The 26,399-nt window shown below is 33.4% G+C and overlaps 1 protein-coding gene across 5 annotated transcripts in view; it reads right to left on the minus strand.

Moving 5' to 3' along the window:
* pum (pumilio) overlaps positions 1-26,399 on the minus strand; it is an 888,766-nt gene that overhangs the window by 595,545 nt on the left and 266,822 nt on the right. For all 5 annotated transcript variants that reach the window (XM_069833260.1, XM_069833261.1, XM_069833257.1 and 2 more), the window contains one exon: positions 3,953-4,067. In XM_069833260.1, the coding sequence (XP_069689361.1) occupies positions 3,953-4,067 (115 nt within the window). The remainder of the gene's footprint in view (positions 1-3,952; positions 4,068-26,399) is intronic.

The following is a 26,399-nucleotide window of genomic DNA, read 5'->3' on the forward strand; positions in this document are numbered from 1 at the left end:
CGTTAATATATTGAAGATGAAATTTTATATTAGAAAAAATCGTATAAAGTGTAATATATATAACGAAAGGTTTTTAAAATAGAAATTGAGTTTTGCAATTATAAAATCTCCTCGTTCCTAGAATGACTGTATTTATTTTAAAAGTGAAATGTAGTTAATGTGTTTCATTTTATAAAGTTTTCTAATGCTCTTAAGGAAGAATGTTGTTAATGCTCTTCGTATAATTCATGGAAAAAGAGGCAGGAGTGTTTATGTTTGCAATATCATCCAAATATCTCATATGTTTATGCAATATTTCGTCTTATACCATGTATAATATTCCAATGGCAATGCTAACACATACTACTAATGTATTTGAAACTAGCCGTACCCGTGCGCTCCGCTGCACCCGTTAGAAATAAATATAAAGTAATTACATCATTAAAATAGGACGTTTGATCCAGGGATCATTCGTGTTTGATAGAAGGATAAATCGTTTAATATGTTACTTAATTTAAATTGCATCCAAATAATTAAAATGCTATCATTTTGGTCCAGACATATTCATTTGGTGCAATGACAATGCCTTTAACCTGTTTCTTAATTTTTATTCCATGCAACCATAGTTTAATGAAGATTGACATCATTTAGATTTAATGTGTATATTTTATTTTACTTGTTATAGGTTTCCATTGAATTATGGTAATAACTTAATTTTAACCCTTTTTTTCTATGTATTCAGTAAATGGCGCTTGGCCCGCTATGGTTGTGAACCCTTCAAATACTGTAACTTAAATTATATTATATAATATTACATATTATATTATATTATATTATATTATATTATATTATATTATATTATATTATATCATATCATATCATATCATATCATATTATATTATATTATATTATATTATATTATATTATATTATATTATATTATATCAGAAGTTACTGTAATAACATTATAGCATTATGTCCATCTAGAGAAACTAAACTTTCCAATGGTGAAATAATAATTAATTATACAAATCGGTTAATTTAGCTTCCGATATTACTTCATACAAACACAGAAACATTCTCTGTAGGCTATCTTTCATAGCTTTCGATTGTTGCTGTCCAAGGCCCCTTATAGACGAAGTCATTTGTTTTTTTAATTCATTACACGGCCTTAGATGGCAGTTATTTTAATTTTAAAACTCATTTATCTCATTAAATATCAGTCCTATCAAAATTTTTCAAGGAATAAAACTTATCGTAAATTATTTTTAAAGAAACTTTTGTTATGTAACATTTTTCACAAAAATCAATAATAAGCTAGATATTTCGATTTATTTAATTCAGGCCCCCTTATAACCCCCCTTTTAAATAATGTATTTTGAATGCCATATAGCCTAAAATCTAAGTTACAACGAACTTAATTTATATTCCAATTTTCATCGAAATCCGTTCAGCCATTATCGCGTGAAAAGGTAACAAACATACAGACAAACAAAAATTTAAAAAAAGCGATTTTCGGTTTCAGGGTGGTTAATTATATATGTTAGGATCAATTATTTTTGGAAAATCGAAAATTACCAGAAAAATTTCGGCTACAGATTTATTATTAGTATGGATATCGTATGATGAAGTAATACACGGTTCTGAAAATTGTACAAATAATTAACTCGTTTGTTTTGCGTTATTTTCCAGGGGAGGTAAATTCAAGTATACCACCTATTTTAATTGTCTCTTTGTCCTGTCCGAGAATATGAGATAACTTATGCACTTCTAAACCACACGTCTCTGCATTCAGATTCTTTGTTCGTGAAGAACTGACACGCACTGAATCATAAGTTAGTCCTTTAAAAAAAATTATATACAAAAATACCATACCCCTCGCTTGTGAGTGTTGGACTATCCTTTTGCGTATAACAGATGAAAGACCAGAGCCAATTGCAATCCCTTCATGAGACATTGTTACGGTAGGTTACACATCACACAAGAGAAAAGTCTACATCTGAATTTGAAAATAAACAGATTCCATCTTCGTTTACAGAGACGGAATTCAGAGCAAAATATGTTCTATACTCTAGGTTGGACATCTCTGTTTAGTCTTCAAGCGATAACACGCGAACCAGTTGACATACTATTGCCATTCTTGTACTGTTGGATTCAGAATTCGGAGCTCTATCGAATGCCGTAGCTTAATATTCATTCCTAGCCATAAGTATTGTGCGCGCAAGAAAGAAACTAATACGCGACGCTTCAGCGAGACTTCGCGACGATTTAACTAGGCAACACCGCTTCACTGTCACTGGCTAGTCGACATAGACCGGCGTGAACTAGCTCCGCCTTATATGCCTTCTTATTCTGAAAGCGCTTTAGTAACGGGACGTATGGAAGAATATTGTGTTTTTAAGACGGGGTGTACCGCGACATGATAAGAAGGAAGTGTTAGGTGTTATGACTGCGCGCCCTGACCTGTGTGAGCTAGCCCGCCAGTAGTATGTTTGTACATGACCTTGATTCGTCAGTTCGAAATGCGCAGAGTATAGCATGTAGTAGTGGTAGGGGAGGGAAGAGGTGGCGAGGTTGGGTTGATCGCAATGGATAGTTGCGCAACTTTATAACACGATAATTTGCACAGAGTACGGAATATTGATGGATTAATTCCGATGCTCTTTTATATCAAATTCCACCATAACCGCTACAACCGGGAAAATTCCAGGAAATAATTATAAAACAGTATTGTGTCCATAGAACTGTTAAACCGTGCTTATGGAAGCAAATAACGTCCAAAACGTGACTGATCCTTGAATGTAGGATTGAATTAGGCTACAACTTAAAAAAAAAAAAAAACTTTTGTTCAATGCAATAATATGTTATTTTAGTTGCATTTTAAAAATTATTCTTTCTTTTCCCTTCGTCTATTTTACTTCCTTTCTCAATACCAACTAATAATCCAATGCGGTGTTGATACATCTCTGGACTGAGATTGAAGGCAAGCTCACACTGCGGGCCACCCTTGTCGTCTGGTCTGGTCAGCACATCGCAAGTGACAAATACCCACTCCAGGGATAAATCCCTTCCATGCCGGAAATCGAAACATGAATCACTTAGTTCGGAAGCGAGTGCATTATCCATAGTTAAACCCTTCTTATGGTATAACTGGACGATTACGGTATATTGTTGGCTAGTTTCAACCTGTAGGCTATCCTCACAACTGGGTGGTCTTCGCACCTGATTGCGTTTCTTGTGAGGGGTGTGTTTGTATAGTGTAATATGGAGTCAAAAAGTGTGTATGTTTTGAACACACCCGCACCAAATCCTCAACACACAACTCAATTTCAGAACGAACACACTTTCTGACTCCACATTACACTACACAAACACACCCCCACAGGAAACGCAATCAGAAGGCGCGAAGATCACCCAGTTCTGAGGAAAGTCCACAAGCTGAAACTAGTCAACAAGGTACCGTAACCTAGTACTTAACTCGTGAAAGCAATATAAACTTTATATTCCGAAATAAATAGTAGTTGCAACTAATATTTAGAAAAACTAATAACTGTTTTATAATTTATTACTTCCGAACAGACCTCTTATAATTTGGTATACTTTTGTAAAATACGAAAAAAAAAAAATCCAATTCCTATTAACGTAAACTGTTATTTCAGGAAATACAAGCACAGATATATAGTGACACGTTCAAGTTTACATACGTGCAAAACAGCTCATCTCTGAACTACAACTTGTTCTAATCTCTGTGAGGACATAAAATACAAGTCCCATCTTAAGCAGTAACTTATTCACAGTAAGAAATTCATGCTTGTTATCTTCTTTCGTACGATATAGCATAACTAGATCCAAAATATTCCTAATATAGAAGGTTGACCTCGAACTCCTGCATTTTTTCATTGTGGCGATCTGAGGTAATGAAAAGTACAGTGGTGTTCCGTAATTCACATAAAATATGACAATAATATACTCACCGGACGTACTCCAAGTCGAGTCTCTCCACATCTGGTGATCGTTCAGATTCAGTATTCCTTTAGTGTCATCTTTCTGTTCTTCTACTCCCCATAATTTTTTGGCAGAAGGTGCAATCTGGAATAAAAAAAAAACATATCTTACAAAGGTTGCATCGAAACAATTGTAAACATTTTCTTAAAGAGTAAGCAATCACCAGAAATTTCATAAAAACAAATCTAAAACTGATCACAGAAATCAAAGAAATATTGGATTCATGTGTGTTGTAAATCACGTTCTTTAAGATATAAAATTTAAAAAAATAACAAGAAATTAAACACAAGTACAAATATACCTGCAACTTTGAGTATGATATACGATAAATATAAACTTACGAACCAGCCAATTAAAACAGTAAATTTTTACTGCAATAGTACTTAAAATGTTCAGTTTTTATCCTAATGTCATTCATCCGTGAGTATTACTTCACAAAATGTCAAACCCTGATCATTTTTTCAAGATAGTCCCTGGCTTTATCAATGCATACATTTATACAAGCAACCAGGGAACTTCTTGATTCCTCCTTGGAAGAATATCTATTGTTGGATGTGGAGCCATTTCCGCACTTCTATCACCAGCTCATTCGTTTACAATGTTTTACCATCTATAGATATGTCTACATTTCTTCAGCGGTCAAAACACGTGACAGGGGGATGGGGATAAATCCAGCCTATCATGGAGGATATGGTGGCACATCCCAGACGTCCAGTAATTGTATAGCTCGCGCAAAGAACGATTACCGAAAAGCAATGGTGGCGTTGCTGTCTGTTTTGACGTGTGTACCAAGGCGTGCCGAGGGGGCGAGAGCTACGGGCCGATGGAAGTACTGTGCTCCAACCACGAGAAAGTCTCTGCCGGATGAGACGAAGGGAAGTAATGCTGTGAATGAATGTTGATGTCATAAGATCATACACGTGGGTACTCGTATCTCTATTGGCTCGCTGTCACAGCACAAACAATAACATTGATACACACATGTTTATACTACCCTAGTTACAAAATTAGATCACTGTTAATCTCCTGGTCTTTTAATCTCTCCATACAGGAAATAACAAATTCAGGAGAGCGAATGGTTTTTAAACAGACGTTATAACGATAATACTATATATCTACTTCGCTCCAATAGGTGACGCAATAGTAAGAACATTCCTTTCACGGTTGATCTCCTGGTTGGAGAACAGTACTGTCTCTTCCAAGATGATGAACAAATCAGGACATCGCTGTGGAAATAAAGAACGTAGCAAGAGAAAAATTCGAAGCTAATTAAACGTGCAACATATGTTTACGAATGAAATAATAATACCGTGCGATACAAGACACATTCACATGCAATGGAACAAACTGAAGTCGTAATTATTACAAAGCAAGACTGATTCTATCGGTCATTTCTCTTCCGACTGCACTCTTGAATATCATTCAAGCTATCTCGTGACCTTTCCTGTCACCCTCTCTTCCTTATCGCATTGTTTCATTCGCATTCCTTCCGTCGGTATTCCCTGCTTGCGAGACCTATAGCGTAATTAAGTGATTTTTGCGCAATGCGGGCGAACGTTGTCATGGAGGAGGATGATGATGATGCCTTCGAACAATTTTCTACTTCAATTTCCATTTCAAAAGATACTGTAATATATTTCATTCAACATATGTTGACCTAAGATAAAATAAATTAATATCCCCCATTCCACACGCACACACATATTACCTATTCCTAAAATAATTTCACGTTTTACTGGTGAAGAATCTGATTGTTTCCATTCCTTGCTAAAATCCTTCAGGACATATCGAGATACAATTCTATCCCAGAGCCCAAGACAGTATTGACTAGAGCGCTGGAGATGTTGAAAACAAGGTGCAATTTCATTGGTCTGGCTTCATCTTTTTTCAGTCTGATTTCTGGGTACCCATTATGCACACACTTGTGATAACATAGGTGCTGGTGAATAATTTACTCTTCCTACCAACATTGATATTTACGTCCTTGGCTAATTCACAGTTTTCCCGAAATCTTCGCAATGCGCTGAACCTTTTATTCGGTGACAAAAGTCGCGGCACGTACAGCAGAAACTATAGTGTACCTATATGATTTGCACCACTCCACGACTACTAAACGAGATAGATTTCCTGAAGATATGCTGCAATTATTTATTTATTTATTAGCATCACATTTAAAAGAGGCAGTTTATTATTTGAGGTTCATATATTCTGAAAATATTATTAATATGGTGCTAATACTAATACGTTTTTAATATAACATGAACATGTTCGTTATACAGAGTGTTAAAAAAAAAGTATCCAATATTTTAGGAGGTGCTAGTATGCATCAAAACAAGAAAATGATGACTAATAAACAAGGGTCCTACAACACATACTTTCTGAGATCTGAACACTTGTTCATAGAAGGTGCTCAATGTGACGTCCATTCATGACAGTGTATTCCTCTGCCCTTCAGCATAAGGAATCACGCACTCTTTGAAATTGACCTGGTTATTCTTGATAACCAAAAGTCTAGGGGATTTAAATTTGAGGAACGAGCAGGTCAAGGTGTGGGGCCTCCCCAATCAATCCAGCGGTCCTGAAATGTCAACGTCAGGAGTTCACGCTCATTGCGGAAAAATGTGCTGGTGTTCCATCCATCATGCATGAACCACATCTGTGGTCTTTGCTGACATGGCATATACTCCAGCAAGGTAGGCAATACGTAACAAGAAAGTCCTGATAACGAGCCCCAGTTAATCTCTGTAGTAGCACGTATGACCCTTAATCATCAAGAACGTCTGCCCATATGTTGATTGAGAATCGCTGCTTATGCCTTGTTTCTTCAACTGCATGGGAATTTTCATCAGCCCACACATGCTGATTACGAAAATTCAAAACACCATCTCTGCTGAACCCCGCTCATTTCCGCAACCAAACTTTTGTTTTCAGTATTGCTTCCGACGCGACGTATCAGTATTCCATGCCAGGGGTATCAACTACGGTATGATTATCTGGTAGTCTGTTGTATTGTAGGGCGAGGAATGCATTACCATAAATGGACGTCACATTGAGCACCTCCTATGAACAAGTGTTCAGATCTCAGGAAGTATGTGTTGTAGGACCCATGTTTATTAGACTTCCCCCCCCCTATTTTTGACGCACACTATCACCTCCTAAAATATTGGATATTTTTAACGCCCTGTATAGAATGTAAACACCTCTAAATTTTAGTGCATTCAAATGAAAGAATAATGTTTTTGTTAAATATACGATTATATGTATATTATTTCTGGGAATTGCAGTTTGACTTTTGACTTTCCAAGCTAAATTAATCACATTTATACACACTCAAGGCATTACTGTGATCACTAGGGCGAGGAAGTCCATGCATTTGCATATATTTTTCCATTGGCTATAATTGCTTTCTGATTATCTTCACGAATCATCAACATTTAAGCTTATCAAGGCAAATTTTGAGTTGCATATATTTTCATATTTTGTTTTTTTATACAAATGTATAATATTTCATGATATTTATATTATTGTGGCTTATTTTCGCGTTTAAGCTCATCAAACCTGTTTTACGTTGCATAAAAATGCATAGTTTGGATTTTAGAATAACAATATCATATTCTATTTTCGAGAATTAGTATTGAGTGAAATTATAGTTATTTTACCAAAAAGTATTGAAAGATTCGCGGCACACCTAGTGAATCTCACGGTAGTGTGCTGCTCTCAACAATAAATGTAAGTTTAATCTCATCTAGTTTGACCTATAAAATTAAAAAAATATGTTTTATTCAACGACGCTCGCAACTGCCGAGGTTTTATCAGCGTCGCCGGTGTGCCGGAATTTTGTCCCACAGTAATTCTTTTACACGCCAGTAAAACTGCTGACATGAGCCTGTCGCATTTAAGCACACTTAAATGCCATCGACCTGACCCGGGATCGAACCCGCAACCTCGGGCACAAGGCCAGCGCTATACCGACTGAGTACTCAGGATGGCTTGAGCTATAATTTTATTACATTTATTATTATTATTATTATTATTATTATTATTATTATTATTATTATTATTATTTAGTGATATCAAGAAATATATAGAATGTTATTAATGTATAATTATTGGCATATTTTAAGGTTTTAAAGGCACATTTGCATGCCTGTTTAGTAGGTTTTAGGGCATGAACTTTGGCCCTAGTGATCACTTATTTTTACTTGAGCGCACAGTCGTGTTGTTCCATCAACTTCTTCCGTGTTACGAATAACATACCTTTTATTCGTAGCGTTGACCTTGACACCCCTATAACTATTTGATCAATTCTATTTCATGAATGAAGAAATATGAACGAACCTTGATAGTTCAACAATTGGTACTAAAGTGATTGGATACCATGAATAACGTATAAAAATTATGAATACTTTCCACTAAAAACGTAAGTACATTAACAGTGGCTCAAAGTGAAACTCGAACAGTGAACTACCACACGATATACAATATAATAAATAAGTACAGTCATTAAACTAAACAAAACTTACATTTTATAATACTAATCAATATGACAAATTATGCAATACCATACGTATTTAAGATTCACATCTTACAGCAATACTGGGAAAAATAAATGTTTGGACGCAAACTGAACGTTTTCTGTCTCAAAATAGAAGTCGTAGACACTATGAATATAACAAAATAAAATAATCTTCTACCACAGTAAAAAATAAAAAGAGGCTATAACTTTAATTTATCAATATTTTGTTGAAAATCCTTTATTATGTTCTCAGAATAGATTTCACCAAATGTTCACAATAAGATGCAGGAATCTTCGACCATTCTTCTAATATGGTTTTCTTAAACCCTTGTTTGTATTTTTATGGAATGCTGTTTTATTTTAACTTCTAATTCAGACCATAAATGTTCTATTCTATTTATGTCTGGTGACTGGTGTGGAGTTTTTAACATTTTGGGGCGTACTTTCAAAGCCTTATGTTCCGGATCATTGTCCTGATAAAATTTGAATGTGTTATTTATCCCTAATTTCTGTGTATTGGGCTTCACATTCTTTTTTTAAAATGTTTAAATATACATTCTGTTCCATCCTACCCCCAATGAACTCTAAATTACCGACACCAATAGCAGCCATACAACCCATATAACAACTGATCCTTCACCGTGTTTCATAGAGGTCTTAGATTTTTTTTCTTGGAGTTTCGTATTCGGCTTACGCCACACATCAACCCTCCCATCTGAACCAAAGAAGTTTATCTTGCTCTCATCAGTGAATAGAACAGTTTTCCAAAATTCAAAATCCTTATTTATGTGTTCCTTAGCAAATTGTACTCTTCTCTTCCTGTTGACCTCACTAATGAACGGTTTCTTCCCCGCTACTCGACCGTGGTGTTTGTGTTTTCTCAGTACGTTTCTAATTGTTTCAGAATTACATTTCTTCCCTAATCACTTTTCAGTCTCTACAGCCAACTAGGTGCAGATAACTTTGGAATAGCCCTCACTTTATTGAGTAACCAACGCCCATCCCTATTACTAAAAAATTTATGGAGCTCTCTCTTTGCTTGTTTACTACAGAATGCGATCTTCACACTAACCTGGCAATTTCTCTTAAAAGACTTGACCTGTTGTTGTTGTTGATGATTATGATGATGATGATGATGATGACGACGACTACGACGCTGTATGATCGTCTCACTTTGAGCTATAGAACTCTGCTCTTTTAAACGACCTACAGCAGTCTTAAACAAGCAGATCCCTGTCGGAGTGAAGCACGTCTACATGGGAGCAAAACCAATGAAGGTTAAAAGAAACTGGCAATACCATTAGCAACAATGAAAAGGAGATAGTAATTAATGAACAAGAAATCAGCAACGGCCAAGTTATTTCAGCAATAAGAAGCATGTTCGAAAAATTTCAAGCTGTCTATACAAGAAGAAGTAGAAGAACTTAAAGAGTCAGTTAACTACATTTCGTCTAAATTCTACTCTTTCTATCAAGACCTCTCTCAAATACAACAAAGACTGAAGGCAGCACAAAAAGAAATAAAAGATGTCAAGTATGAAAACAACAATTTGTATTACGAAATAAAAGCAATCCAGCAATATTCGAGAAGAGACAATGTAATAATATTCGGAATTCCTGAAGCCAGATCTGAAAAAAAATTACGAAGTCGTGAACCAAATTTCTGATTCAATTGGAACCTTCAATTTTGTCAATAATGTTAACGTGGCCCATAGATTACCATCACGATCACAGAGGAAAGTTAGACCTATTGTCATCCGATTCTCCAAAAGGTCCAGCAGGGATCCCTGGCTTCAGTGCTACAAGGTGGAGTCGAGAAAGGAAGGTGATGGTTTGGGAATCCCTCTACAAAGGCTTCCAACCATGTGGGACTAGGGAGATTCACTGCAGGACCATTTGACCTTCGCTACCAGAGATCTGCTGCGTAAAATCAGGGACATCGCCAAGATGAAGGGATACAAGTTTGTATGGACCAAGGATTGTAATATCCTTGTACATGAAAATGAAAGCAGTCCTGTTGGTAAAATAAATTCAACCTCTGACTTAGAAAGACTATGAACTCACTACTCGATCATAGTTACAATTTATTCACGTATAATTTAAAATACTGTTATGCTAATTGTAGTAATGCTTTATAATATTACTTGGAACAATGGAAGTAAACGGACATTTAGAACAATTTAATTTATACTGTGACATTAATCATTTAAAAACAGCTGTCTTTAACGATATTACTTCTTGTAACAATTACATTTCTAACTCATTTCATGATTTCAAATTTATTCACTTCGGCCTAAACATACGTGGGATAAACAGAAATTTCCTGGAATTATATGCATTATTAGCCAAAGCTATAGCCTACTCATGATTTTGATAATATTTTAACGTAAACTTGGTTATGTCATGATCGTAGCTATGACATTAGGCCTAATGGATACAATAAATTGGTAAAATTTAATGAATATAATAAATACGATGGAATAGTAATTTGCTTTAAAAATAGCATTGATATTAGTGTAATAGAGGCTGAAATTGATCACTGCAATTCGTTTCAAGTTTAAGCTTGATAAAAGTGAAACTTTTTTACAGTCATTAATAGATGTCCTAAAACAGTAAAAATGATTTTATAGACAATTTAGAGCAGTATTTATCAAATTTAGAAGGTTGTAACAACCTTGTTATTGTTGGAGACACAAACATAGACATATTAGAAAATATTATAGGGCAGTAAATATATGAATGTTCTCCATGAATATGGTTTTGTAAAATATTTAAATGTCATCACTAGGCCTTCATTAATTTCTAGCACATGCATTGACGATATATTTTTAAAAACTCAAAATAATTGGAGCTTTACACCTGACGTCCTTCCTAGCGCTATTACCGATCATTATATGGTTTTTAATTTATTAAAAATGTCTAACAATAAATACAACTCTAGGCCGTTTGTTACTCTCTCATCACAAAATATGCAACAAATTAATTACTCTGATTTGATTATAGGTTTCCAAAAAGAAACCTGGGAATCGGTTTATAATGGTAATGATGCTAATGTCTGTTTTCATCTTTTCTAAAATTTAATAATCAAGTGTGTGTGTGTCTATATATATATATATATATATATATATATATATATATATATATAAAATTCTATTATAAACAGTAATCAGAAGATTTCTAGTAAATCCAAGAGACTAAAACCCTGGATCACGGCCGGCATTATTAATTCTATTCCTACAAGACACAAACTCGCTTTAGAAGTTAAAAAGAATTCAAGTAACGTACAACTAAAAAATATGTAAATGTACAAAATAAACAGCCAATCAAGAAGGGTGAAAAATTAAATTGCAGAAGAAAGATTCCAAACGAATTTATTAATTACACTGTACAACACGAAATTTGTCCTTTTTACAAAAATGTGTATATTCGATGTATTTTGTGGTCGCAAAAAACGAATGTGCAGTTAGTTTTTGTCCAGAACGTACCGTTTTTCCAAAATGAAAAGTTGTTTAATGTTAGTCAAATGTTGCACTAGTTTCACCTTGTGGGATGCTACACGTCACTGAAAGTACACTTTCTTGACAGCTACCTGAACTTCTTGCAAAAAAAAAAAAACCTTGGTGCTGTAAGCGATGAACACGAGGAGAAGTTTCATCAAGAAATATCTACCTTCGAATAGTGCTTCAGTGGAAGGTGGAATGTAAGTATGCTGGCAGAATATTGCTGATCACTTATCAGAGAGACTGTAGAAGCTGTTTACAAACGTAAAAGATAAAAAAAGACATTTTAATTTGTGAATTTTGGCCAAAAAAACTGCTTTTATGTGCTAGTATAACAAAATTGAGTAAATAAGTGAAGTACGTGTACCATAATAATGGTGTTAGAAAATTTTGGTTTTCAGAAATGAACTTAGCACCGCCCATTTAGTTAAAATTACATAGTTTCATCTAAAGGACAGAAAGTTTAAATTTGTTGTCCAGTGTTATTTTTCAGAGACAGGACACAAAGTTACTTCTAGCATTAATAAGTCAATTTTTAACTCTTCTATATATATATATATATATATATATATATATATATATATATATAATGAGACACAAAATCAACATTTAGCTTCCTCCATGTTCCTTTTCCGTGTAAATGAAAATGAAATTATTATTTTGGTCAAGACCTTAAAAAATAATGTTGTTCCTGGTATAGATGGAATTAAGAATAATACTTTCAAAATTATTATCAAATTGGATATCAAAACCCATATTCATATTTTTAACTTACGTTTCTTGCAAGGTATATTCCCAGATGTTTTGAAATGTGCCATAGTAATTCCAATATACAAATCAGGAGATAAAAATAATTTAAATAACTATAAACCTATATCTTTACTTCCAACATTTTCCAAATTGCTTGAAAAATGTTTAAAGAATAGATTAATAAATTATTTAGAAAAACATAAAATCCTCTGTAAAAATCAGTTTGGTTTCCGCAATAATATAGCCTATCTATAATGATGTTCTTATTAATGTTACTGGAAAAATTATCAACGAACTAGATATCGAAAATAAATGTTTGGGTATTTTCTTGGATCTACGGAAACCTTCTGGCACTATCAATCATAATTTACTTTGGACAAACTACATATTAGAGTTAGAGACATAGTTTTAAAATTATTCCAATCATATTTTAGTAATAGAAGACAAATGACTAAAAATGAAGATCAATTTAGTGAATATAAATATACTGATATAGGTATACCGCAAGGAACAATTTGGGGCATATTTTATTTCTAATATGTGTTAATGATTTGCTAAATATAAATTTAGAAAAATTTAATGGATCTATATATTCATACGCTGATAATATTATGGTAGTTATTTTAAGTGCATTTTCTTGGCAAGAAGCATATAGAAATGCTAATATAGGTCCTAATATTGTTAAAAATTCCTTGATTCGAAGTTCTCTTTTTTAAATACATCTAAATCAACCTTAGTTCCTTTTTCGTTAACAACTGTGTGTTCAAAATTAAAAAATTAGTGATGAATATAGACTAATAATACACAGTGAAATTTGTTTAGATCCGAAAAGTTGTAATTGTCCACCATTAAAAGAAGCCACATAGGCCTATGTGAAATAGCTGGGTATCATTATTGATCAAAATTTAAAATGGCCTCCTCATATTATTTATCTTTGTACGAGGCTTCGTAAAACAATTTATAAACTCATTAATCTTCGACGCTACTTACCCATGAAGAGTTCTGCGAAATGTTTATTTGACAATTTTTCAGTCTATTATACAATGCATTATTGTTTGGGGTGGAAGTACAAAAATTAATTTTAGTCCGTTATATTTATTACAAAACGTTTTGATTATCCAACTAAATTAATTATTCTGAATTTAATGCATGTAATATTGAACAAATTTATATAAATATACTCTGTTAAAATTTTATCATAAAAATCGTAGTAAGTTTAAATTACAGGCACATAATCATGACACAAGACGAAATAATTCTACATTATTAGTACCTAAATGTTTCACAACTGCTGGTCTAAAGCAAAGTATTAACTTTGGCCTTGAGTTGTATAATTCTTTAGCTTAATTACACTCAGAACTTCTAACATGCAACCCACTAACACAGTGGTTCCCAACCTTTTTTTACTGGCGACACACTTTACTGAACGCCCACGATATCGCGACACTTATTTGTTTTTAATAACAATAAAAATAGTGCTTTTCGTCTGGAGAAAAAGGTTATGGAACTCTGTATAGAATATTTCATAGCCGACAGGGAGGTGATTACTGTTCACTGCACGGGAAGTTTGTCGTTTTTAACCTCCTTTTCGTCCAACTAAGACTTTCAAGGTTTAAGCGGAATTTAAAGAAAAATTATATTAAAAACATAGTTATTCACACATATTTCGATGCCATGATGAAGAATGCAACAAACAGGTGCCGGAACGCCCTTATTTGAATTAGAACTCTTGTCACCTAACCTAGAACTTTATTGATTGCCTTTTTCGAATTAAGAATTTATCAATGATACAGTCTAAATAAAGCACTTTTAATAAAATAGCCTAGTCGCACTATCACCCGCTCACACGTATATACTGAACCTGACCAATATGTTCTGACGAATCTAAACTTTGTTTATTACTAAGCGGGAAGAGTTAAACGAATTAATTCATTCGAATTATCGCCAGGCAGAACAAATTAAATTGAGCATTGTTTCATTGGTTAAAGTTTGTCTCAAAATAAAGTTATTATATCAAAGACTTCCTTGTAAATAAAAATTGCGTTGTAAAGAGACTTTTCTGGATGGCATAGAGTATTTCGCAATTCCAAAATTACGCGACACACTCCATGGGGCTGTGCGACACACTGGTTGGGAACTACTGCACTAACATATAATAAGAAAATTAGAAAATTGTTAATGTCTTCAATTTAATTAAATAAATTTATAGCCTATGTGTATGAATTAATTAGCCTATATTATATTTGTATTATATAATTTCGGAATATATATTTTTCGTAAATTGTCCTTCTTAATTCAAATACAAAATTATTCTTCTCTACGTTAATATATTATATAATTTCATTGTAGCTGTAATTTTAATTTTATTTCCTATATCCCTCTTATATTAATAATATATTATATTATCTAATTTCATTGTAGCTGTAATTTTAATTTCAGTTCCGATTTCTACATTCCTCTTACATTAATAATTTATATCTGAACTGCGATCGAACACGAGCGCTGCTCATTCGGTCCTCATATTTTGTTAATATTATTGTAGCCTCTTTTTATATTAATTGTATTATTTTATTTCTATTTCTATTTCTATTGTTGTACATAATTATATTCTGTAGTCTGATGTATTATTCTGTATTATATGTTCTGTTCTGTTCTGTACTGTACTGTTAAATAAATTTGTACTTGACCATATTACAGCATCTTCCGATGCATTTGACATTTGAAATTTGAAATAAACATTGTGTGTACTGTATTTTTATTTCCTTTGCAAGTGTAGGGTATGAGTTTTATTTTGATCCTGAATTGCTGTGAAGACAATTACGTTATTTAGTTCACTTTTAATGTGTTGTTCTATGAAAGTAGTGCTTTTAATATACAATCTTCAATAGTGAAGACATTAGAAAATGCAGATATCAGTTCAGTGAATCAACATATTCATTCTTCACCACAATGTATATTAGTTGATACTTCACTGTCCAAGTTTCATTTTGAGCCACTGTATACGAAGATTGTCCTTTGAGGTGCTAATTATATATAAAATCCTAACTAAATTCAAAACAATGAATATGCAGTCACGAAATATATTCTTGTAGCGACAATAGAATTTAAAAGCTGTAAGTACGGTGCTAAAAACTAACATTTGATAGTACTTTATAAACTTTAGCACACGTCTTGGGATTCTGTGAACAGTGATTGTTCTTGAGGAACTCTAGACATCATCTTATAAGATCCTAATTTTCTGCTGTATTAAGAAATAAGAGCTAGGTTGTAGAAGAAATCTCCTGCCTAGCTGAAAATGGGTCAACAAGACGAGTAGATATCTTAGAGTACAATGCTGACACTAAACAGGGCATCATTGTGCACCTCACGATGCGTTTTGAAGTATGTCATCAGTCAGCCGAAGTCCACCATGAGAAGAAGTCTATCTATGAGCCTACAGTCAACTATTTCAAACTGAAATATTCCTTAATTTATATCGGTTTGCTCAGAGAAGCTGGAGAGATTATACCAGATTTTTCCGAAGAATTTCGACGGCAATTTGCTCTGCCTACATATTTCTCATGCCCTTTTCTTTCTTTCTTTTTTTCTTTTTTTCTTTCTTTCTTTCTTCTCTTTTATTATTCATTACACACACATATATATATATATATATATACATTTTTTTTTTTTTGAGGCTATACTGAGTCCTCAATGGGGGGCAGTTTGTTCCATTCCAAATCTACTGCTCTCATTTCGAATATTGCTCTCGAAGTTACTGGCGGTTAGTATGAAGCGGTAAGCAAACATAGCAAAATTCGGATGTGAAAATATAGGAAGAAAAATTAAGCTATAGAGGATTGAACATCAACAATAAAAAAAGAAATACTGTAAATTAGGGTAAAAGTGTCAGTGTACGGATTGCTGCGGGACTCAAATTACAGAGAACAAGGAGTATCCTGCCATAGCCTACATCAGCCATTTTCGACCAGTGTGTCGCGGCACAAATGAAAATAGTAAAGGTTATCCTAGCAAAAAATGGGAAAATAAAAGTGAAAAAGCAGTAAAAAGAAAAAAGTGAGTCCACAAGAATAAACTTTCAATGAATGCGGCACAAGTCAACATCCAGTAAACACAGAGTAAGTCTGCGAGCGGAAGAGAAGAGAATGCACGTCTTTGTGTTAATGTCGATTTTCCATGTAAATTAATGTTATAACATAAGTGGATGTCGGTGAAATTATGTTCGCGGTCGTACCATACGTTTATTGTTTATGTACAGAGTGTAACAAAAGTTTCTGTAACAGTATGTTAAAATTATTCTCTTGTTTAGTTTCCATTTTCTCAGGAACCATAATCAAATTTTATGGTGTAGGAGTTGGTACTACTTGATTGTGGTGTGATGCAATCCTTTATTAATAATTTGGCTGAAAATGTGATATTTACCATCAAATATTTGGAAAAAAAGAAAACTAAAATTTTTACTGTACCAGAAACTTTTGTTACACTCTGTATTATAAACTACTAGTGGCTTGTGCAGCAAATGCTGCAAACTAAGTTCATTAGACGTTCAAATAAACATTTTTCAGATTTATTTTCAATGAAGAATACCAGACATTCTGAAAGTTATTTCCTTCCATAATAATGAAAGATAGCCTACTCTCTCTCGAGCCAATACTGAAGAAAACCACGCATATAAATATCTACATCACACCGCCATTAAATATATGAAAAAGACCCAACCCCACTTGATTAATAACTATAAAAATATTTGATTTTTAATAATATTATTATCTTACGTAAGTTTTATAGCTTTCAGTAACATATACTATATGTACTATATAGCCGCCAATCAGTAAGATATAGAAATCAAAATCTAATTTAAGTTATTCTCTACATCTACTTATATAACCCCAAAACGTTTCACTTTCATGTCATCAATATAGCATTAATATGTATAATTAATGAAAAATAGTCACATCACGGCATTAACTACAATAATATTTCATTTCTAATAGTAATAATGTCATCAAACCACCTCAAGTTTTGTAGTTTTTAATATCCAATACACAGCTGTACCCAGAAAATTACACACCACAGAATCGAACCTGTAAATTATTTTTAGTAAGTTAAGTTTTTAATAACCAATTTAATTTGAGCTCTAAATATGTAAGCATTCTTGCAGATCATGGCCTTCGTGCAATATTGTTTACTATAGTGTGTGTTTTGTTTTATTCTGAAATGCAACACGGCCTACTTGATGCTCGCTTCGCTTCTCCTGAATGAAATTAGCTAGTTCTAAAAACTGACGACAGATGGATTTTGGAAAATAGGAAAATTATGTAGGAAAATTAACATTTCACTGAAAACTACTATTTTTCCGAAAAACTTTGGGTTCCAAGCTTCAAAATGAGGGGCCATTTATTAAAATCCGTTCAGCCGTTTTCCCGTAATTTCCATTACCAGTTCAAATTATATATATAGATATGCGTATTGACGATAAATGCAAGACAATAAATGAAACTAAAACGCTGCAGTCTTTGATAACTTTTACGGTTAATAATGACAAAGTGATTGACAATTCTTCTAGATATTTAATATTTTATAAACTATACTAGGCGTAACCCGTGCGCTCCGCTGCACCCTTAGAAATAAATATTACGCAATTACATAATTAAAATAGGACATTTGATCCAGGGAACATTCGTGTTTGATAAAAGAATAAATCGTTTAATATGTTACTTAATTTAAATTTGGTGCAATGTTTCTTAACATGTTTCTTAATTGTTATTACATGCAACCATAGTTTAATGAAGATTGACAAAATTTAGATTTATTGTGTATACTTTATAATAAGTGCTATATGTTTCCATTGAATTATGGTAATAACTTAATTTTAACCCGTTTTCTACGTCTTCAGTAAATGGCGTTTGGCCCACTATGGTTCTGAACCCTACAAATAACTTAAATAGCGATACAGCATAAACAGTGATATGTAATTATATTTCTTTCTTTCGAAAATGTAAGAATTCACGATCTCCTATGTACCATTGCCATGGAATGAATGAAAAGGTTGTTTTTTCTTCCTACTCAAAAATTTTATATTTTGTACATAGGAGTGACTGCAGGAACAACAACGCTATAATCTGAGGCGGCGGTGAAAATGTATTGTATTGTTATTTTAAAAGTCTTGTATATCCTTAAATATCAGTCCTATCAAAATTTTGCATAGAATAAAACTTATCGGAAATCATTTTTAAAGAAAGTTTTGTTATGTAACATTTTTCACAAAAATCAATAATAAGCGAGATATTTCGATTTATTTAATTCAGGCCCCCTTATAACCCCCCTTTTAATAATGTATTTTGAATGCCATATAACCTAAAATCTAAGTTACAACGAACTTAATTTATGTTCCAATTTTCATCGAAATCCGTTCAGCCATTATCGCGTGAAAAGGTAACAAACATCCAGACACACAGACATACAAACAAAAATTTCAAAAAAGCGATTTTCGGTTTCAGGATGATTAATTATACATGTTAAAACCAATTATTTTTAGAAAAGCGAAAATTACCAGAAAAATTTCGCTTACAGACTTATTATTAGTATAGATTTCTGTAGTCTTGCTTACAGTTTGTGGTGTAGCAGAAATATTTGAGCCAAATTGTGGGGCCCGCCTGCTATATATTATATCAATAAACTTATTCCGTTGATTTTCAAGTTCATTGAAAACAACTATTTTGTGATCTCATAAATGTTGCAGTTTTGTTTAAGATTCGGAATGACTGCTATGTCAGAACCAACTATAATTTGTTACTTTTCAAGGTTTCTGTATTATTATTTTTTGTAATAAAGTTATGAACATGCTTCTTTTCACTTCGTATTTACAGGATTTAAAGTGCACTGAGTTTACGCTAATTGGCACATACTATATACATTTTTTTTCTGCACTTTTTCATAAATCTATACACTTGGCCTAACTGTATTTACACCCCCATACTTCATTATTATATGTCAATAATTTCATTTGTTTATATATTTTTTTTGCATAGTTTACATTTTTAACTTGTTTTCTGTAGTTATATTTAAATTATATTTGAAAAAGTTTATAACAAATAATTCAGGATAATAGTATTGTTACGGTGACTGGCTAGGTTAAAACCAAAACTAGCTTCCTAGGCATCTGAAATATTTATAGAAAAGCACGACAGATAATCGCATTAGATTAAAATGTATGTTATATGATATCTTAGATCTGTCATGTCAGAAGTGAAACACTATAAAGCGGCAAAACATTGTCAATTTACTAGCTACATTTTTGGTAGTTGATTGGAATAGGGCACTGCGAAAGTACGTTGTTATTGCATTATTGAATTATTTATTTTTGGTACAAGTAACATTTCTTTATGTATGTATTTATTTACCCTTGTACCATAAAAAAACACTATTCTTTTAATTTTTTTAAGTTAAAGTGACACAGTCTTTGTATATAAGTATTTACACGGTATTCTAAAACTCAAAACGTACGCATGCTCCGGCTTGTAATTAAAGATGGCTCTGATAATGTAGAAACGGAAGAACCCCCAGAAAAACTCCAATTGCGATCTTTTCCGCCACAATTGTGACTATGAATCAACCTTAAAAAATATCGTATTTTAAATTTTTAATGTAAAAAATTCCACCTAATTAGAAACTGCTGGTTTAGATTATATGAGTGTGCGGCGGGATTTTAAATTACAATTTTAGTGTGCCACATATTGAAAAACACTGGCCTAGATCATGTGAGAGAGGATGCTGGTAGGAGAAGGAAAGCTGATTGCCGTTTGAGGTAGGAGACAGAGAAAAGTGGTAATAGTACAGGAGAGGCGAGCAAACCGCACACTGTTTCACCGAAAATAAGTTCACAAATAAGATATTTTGAAACATAAATAAATAAGACCCGTTTCACCATAAGTATTATGATATAATCTAAAATGTATACCCATTGCTTTTATATTTGTAGGAGGCTGGTATGACTAAGTATGTATCTTATAATCTCTTTCATAGAAAAAAAATAACTGAATGCACTAGGGTGCAGTAAGATCTAATTGGTCCCATAGGAAATAGACCCATCTAGCCGAATTTCACGTGCAAAGTAGATTTTACCGGTAATTTAATTCTGATTTTTTAAACTCATGTTTCCTGTCATGACATAATTGAGGCGTCCTCTGGAGTAACAACTTATTGTACGTTACGTCGGTTTTCCGTTTCCAGGACTGAATCTTTAACAACATATTTCCTTCTGGACATAATATTTCCCTCCAACAAAGACAGAAACATTTCAATGTCGTTCTGCGCAATGCTGTTATACCAGAAATAAAATGTTTGATGGCCTGTATCTCAAATTTAAGAGTTTGTAGTGAAGTTATTCTTGTTGAGAACGCCACAATTACTTCGAAACTGCAGTTTTAAAAATTATCTGTCCCATATTATGTAGGCGAGATTCCAGCGAAATGGGATTCGGAAGGACTTCAGAATACTGCGTAAGTAATGCCGTTATTGCATTATTGAGTTATTTGTTTTTGGTGCAAAGAATTTCTTTTTTAAGTGGAAGTATTTATTAAATACAGTCTTCGTATATAAGTACTTACGCGGTATTCTGAAGTATAGCGCGGGATTCATTCGAAACCTTCCATTAAATTCATACAATGATACGAACGTGTTAGCCATTCTTGGCCGGAAGATTTTACGTATTCGTCTTCTTTGATTAGGCCTAAATGCAAAATCTTCGTTAAAGTCACTAGAATTACTTAATAGCATCAAAACTGCTTTAGTTTAATTCTTCATGGTACCCAGTTACTAAAAAATTGATTTTATAAATATACCTTTATTTTGTGCATTCACAATTTGTTGCAATATCAAACTTTACACATCTCAGAGCTATTGTAGAAAATGTGCTAACTTTACAAGTAAAGTTTACACGTTTATAAAATTACTTCTTCATTGTGAAACAAAACAGTTGTAAAGAGCGCAAAATTTCATTTGTAAAGATTTGATTTCCTTTGTAAAGTTCAGCATTACAACGATTGTAAAACAGGCCTCTGGTCAGATTACGGTGGCATACAGTACTACGAGTCGCTTTGTCGGTCTCCTACATATCAGAACTTCATTTTTACTGATAATAAATAATTAATTAATTTAAAGAACTGCAAATATTACAGCATCGACTTTCTCTAATCACTGCGCTAATGAAATGTAACTATGAAATTTCCCACAAAAGAACACAGAATGATACAGTATACGTGGCCCGGGTTCGAATCCCGGTCGGGGCAAGTTACCTGGTTGGGGTTTTTTCCGGGGTTTTTCCTCAATCCAATACGAGCAAATGCTGGGTAACTTTCGGTGCTGGACTCCGGACTCATTTCACCGGCATTATCACCTTCATATCATTCAGACGCTAAATAACCTAGATGTTGATACAGCGTCGTAAAATAACCCAATAAAATAAATAAAAATACAGTATACGCCCATACGTTACAAGTGGCAGTTCACACTTGAGAGCAAAGCGGGGAGGGAGCGTGGAAAGTGATGTTCACAGCAGTGTGAGATGCTTGTAGCATGCGATGGTAAAGGACCAGTACAGACAGTGTAACAGACTGACTGGAAACATCAGTCAGTCAATATCATAGTTTGTAAGTTTCTCTTACAGTCTGTCAATTTTTGGTAGATTGAAAAGTTTTCGGGTAGGACAGGAACACACGGTGATAATCACCCACTCCGTTTATGAAGAAACACCCCCCCCCCCCAATCCCTGTTGATCTGTAAAGAGCAATATTTTCCACTAAATCAGGCCTAAAACGTGGAAGTAAAACCTGTAATATGTCTGAAAAATGTGTGCAATGTACAACTTACTCCAAATTAATTAATTCTATGCTGAAGATAATCTTTAAAACCCTAAGAACTTGCAAGACTTTTCTGGAATATCGTGTATAGTTCAGTAGACAAATTATTTCTAAACACCTGGAGATTTTAAAAACGTACGGTTTTCTAATTAGCGCTATTAGGGTCGATTTCTTAATAACAAAAAAATTACAGATCCTTGACTACAATTTCTAGAGTAACATAGTGGCTATTTTTTGTATTCTTACAACTTTAACACCTACAAAGAAGCCTAACGGAGTGAAGAATGTCAATGTTTCTTACGCCAAAGAGTTATTTGCATTGATAATAGGAGATAAAATATAAAATTCTGTTTAAGCCTTGATTTAACTTGCAAAAATATATCTAACCCTGTGTATCAGAATTGTGAACGTAAAGTTCTGAAAACTAAGATGAGAAATCTGCTATGTGCAAGGTACAACATGCGATGACATTGGTTAAAATACTTGTGATTAAAATACTTGTCACCCCAATTTATATCCTGATTGATCAGAAGCAGCAACATCCACTTCATTGGCTAAGGTGTGTCTGAAAGTTCTTAATTTTACTACATACTGAACAGAAAAATGTCGGAGGGAAGTGGAATAGGAAGGAAGGTATAAGGAAGCCCTCTTTATCACCTATCCTATTCAACATATACTTCGGAGGATATAATGAAGAACTGTTTTCAGAACAGTGGATATTAGGAGAAAAAAATGAAGTTCACAAGATTTTCTGATGATATGGCGTTTTTAGAAGAAGAGGAGACGATATTAAGGGATATGCTAATGGAACTAAATGATAGTTGCGAAGAGTTAAGATAAAATTAAATAGAAAAAATGAAGAGCATGATTATCGGAAGAAAAATAAAGGAGATATATGTGCGAATTCGAAATAAAGCAGTGAAACAAGTGAACAGCTTCAAATACTTCGGGTGTACTGTTTATAGTAACATGAGCTACTGCCAAGAAGTCAAAAGGAGGATAGCAATGTCAAAGAAAGCTTTTAATAGGAAAAGAAGCAATTTATGCGGATCTTTAGAAAATGAACTAAGGCAGAAACTAATAAAGTGCTTTTTATGAAGTGTAGCATTGAATGAAGCAGAAACATGGACATTACGAGCAAGTGAAGAGAAGCGACTGGAAACATTTGACCTGTGGATACGAAAAAGAATAGAATGTGTGAAATGGACAGAAAAATAACAAACTATGTTGTGCTAGACAGACTGGGTAAAGAAAGAATAATGCTGAAACAGATCAGGAAGAGAGAAGAAAATTGGCTGGCCCACTGTCTAAGAATAAACTGCTTACTGAAGGACACACGGGAAAGAATGGTAAACAGGGTAAAATGTTCTGGGCAGAAGAAGATACCAGATGACAGACGACGTTAAGATAATTATATGGATTGTATGTGGAAACGAAGTGAAGGCGCGAAAAAGATAAGTTTAGATAATGCTGAGTTTGAAGTGAAGGACCTGTCCTTGGGCATAAACCTATGAATGAATAATTTGTATTTGTGAAAAACTGGCTAAATAACTTTTGTTCATTATGTAACTGGTGTTAGATGGTAATGGTGTTAGAGTAAAAAGATTTGGAACTCCGATCGTACAATCTATGAACAAAGTAATTTCATCGGCAAGGAAATTGCTTCCCGTTTCTTATAGACAAAATGTTCTTTTTGATATGGTGTATGTTCTTGCACGTTTGTATAATTCTCAGAAAGTATGACACAATGTTTTGCAGCTGTTTTCAGAATTCTCACCAGTTTAAATTTCGGGGAGAGAAGAAAAAACATGACAGAACAAGTAAATACCTACGCATAATATATTTTGAACGTAAACTTCTGTCCATATCGATTTTACTTCCACTTCCATATTGCCTAATACCGCTATGATTCACAATTATTTCAAATTTCATTACATTAACTTCTTGTGTTTTATCACTACTTCAGGCCAAAACTCATGCAACATCTGCTGGTCCAAACAAAAACACAAAACACTTACATAAGGAACCTCCGATGAGCTGTCAACAAACATTTTACAACTCGAAAGGTATCACATATTCAAGAAACAGAACAAAATAATTCCGCTACCATGATCACAGTGACTGAACATTAAAATACACTATGACAGCTGTTGTCATCCGTAAGCAGTAGATGGGACTGATCTCTTCCGCAGTTGAGAGATAATGTGCAATGCGTTCAAAATACCTTTCCTTGCAGTGACAAGTTTTCTCTCCCCACATAGCAGTTCGGTTTTTCATTCGTCTGCAGAGCATAAGAAAGCATTCCAGTCAATGAAACCAGTTTTCTATTCAAAGAGCCCTCTACCCTAAAATGAAAATGCTTTTGGAACAATAATTTTATCCGAGACTGTAATGCATAATTATAGTCAAAGTAAGAAGAAACATTCATGTATCTCAGATCAGAGTTCAGAGACTCACGAATGAGTCATATTGCGGATCTTCATTTCACACTAACGTGTCTACTAAAACAAGTGTTCGTCTAATAACTCATCTATATATAACTTTTCGTTCAGCAAAGGAATTTTACAATGTTACATTTTTCGAAACAAATTTCTACACATTTAAAGGACAAAACTAAAATTCTTTCAATCATTTATTATCATAATACACTTCTCACCAAAACTGACTGAGCATATTGAGAATTAAATGAATGGCTTTCCCAAAACACGCTGTGAAAGGTTTCATAAAAAAAAAAAACAATTTTAATCTCGAAAAGGAAGCAAAAACGAGCAAAATTTTGTTTGCAGTATCCTAAAGAATAATCTCCAGAAATTAATAATTTACCACGTATGTATTTATGTATGTATGTAAAATTATCCTATAAGAAATATATTAATATTTGTTTCAATTTAGCAAGTACTACTAGGAAAATATATGAAAATGAATACGAATTAAATAACGATCAAAGTGTCATTTTCAAACTTTATAGAGAAATGAGTCATAATGTTCAACCCATTGGGACATACAGTACACGTATTAACATCTATGAACACCTAATAAAACGGTAAATAAACAAGTTTGGAGTTTGATCAAAATTTCAACAAACATTTTTCCAAACAGAACAGGTCCTAATTTCGTCAAATATTGGATGAAACCAACCAATCAGCGAACCATGCGTATGGAATCAGCACTATCTGGTATACAGATTGAACGAAATAAATAAGGGAACTGCACTAAAGAATCATTTTATAATGATGCCCATGATGAAGAAAAATAATAATAATAATAATAATAATAATAATAATAATAATAATAATAATAATAATAATAATAGGTGGCAGGAAGAATCCGGCAAAGTTCAAAATTAAATGGTCCGACGAGACTATCATATTGCAATAGGTACCGCCTGCTGATTAACTCTAATACGTAAACCCTACTACTTCACATATTTCGTGAAGATATTTCCACGACCATAGACCAACCAGTATACGAAAAAGTGTGTATACAGCCTGCAATACATTTTAAGAGCTCCCGCTTTGCAAATAAAGGCGACAAATTATCTAATTTATTTGCTTGCATGTAATGTTGTTTCTTGCGTATATGTATGCACGTCGTCCGCGGTGTAGTTGGATCGAAGGTTTGTGGGATCAAACCCGGCCGAGGGTGATAATTTTAAAAGAGGGATAAATCCTTAGGTTGGTTTCATGTGAGAAGGAAGTATAGAAGAAAGGTCTGTGTAGATTTACGGCACGTAAAAGAATCTTGTCCCTGATGAAAGGACTACAGGAAACATTTCTAAGCCATTTCTCATCCAC

This window comes from Periplaneta americana, chromosome 8 (genome assembly GCF_040183065.1).
Source record: "Periplaneta americana isolate PAMFEO1 chromosome 8, P.americana_PAMFEO1_priV1, whole genome shotgun sequence".
In the NCBI taxonomy this organism is placed as follows: domain Eukaryota; kingdom Metazoa; phylum Arthropoda; class Insecta; order Blattodea; family Blattidae; genus Periplaneta; species Periplaneta americana.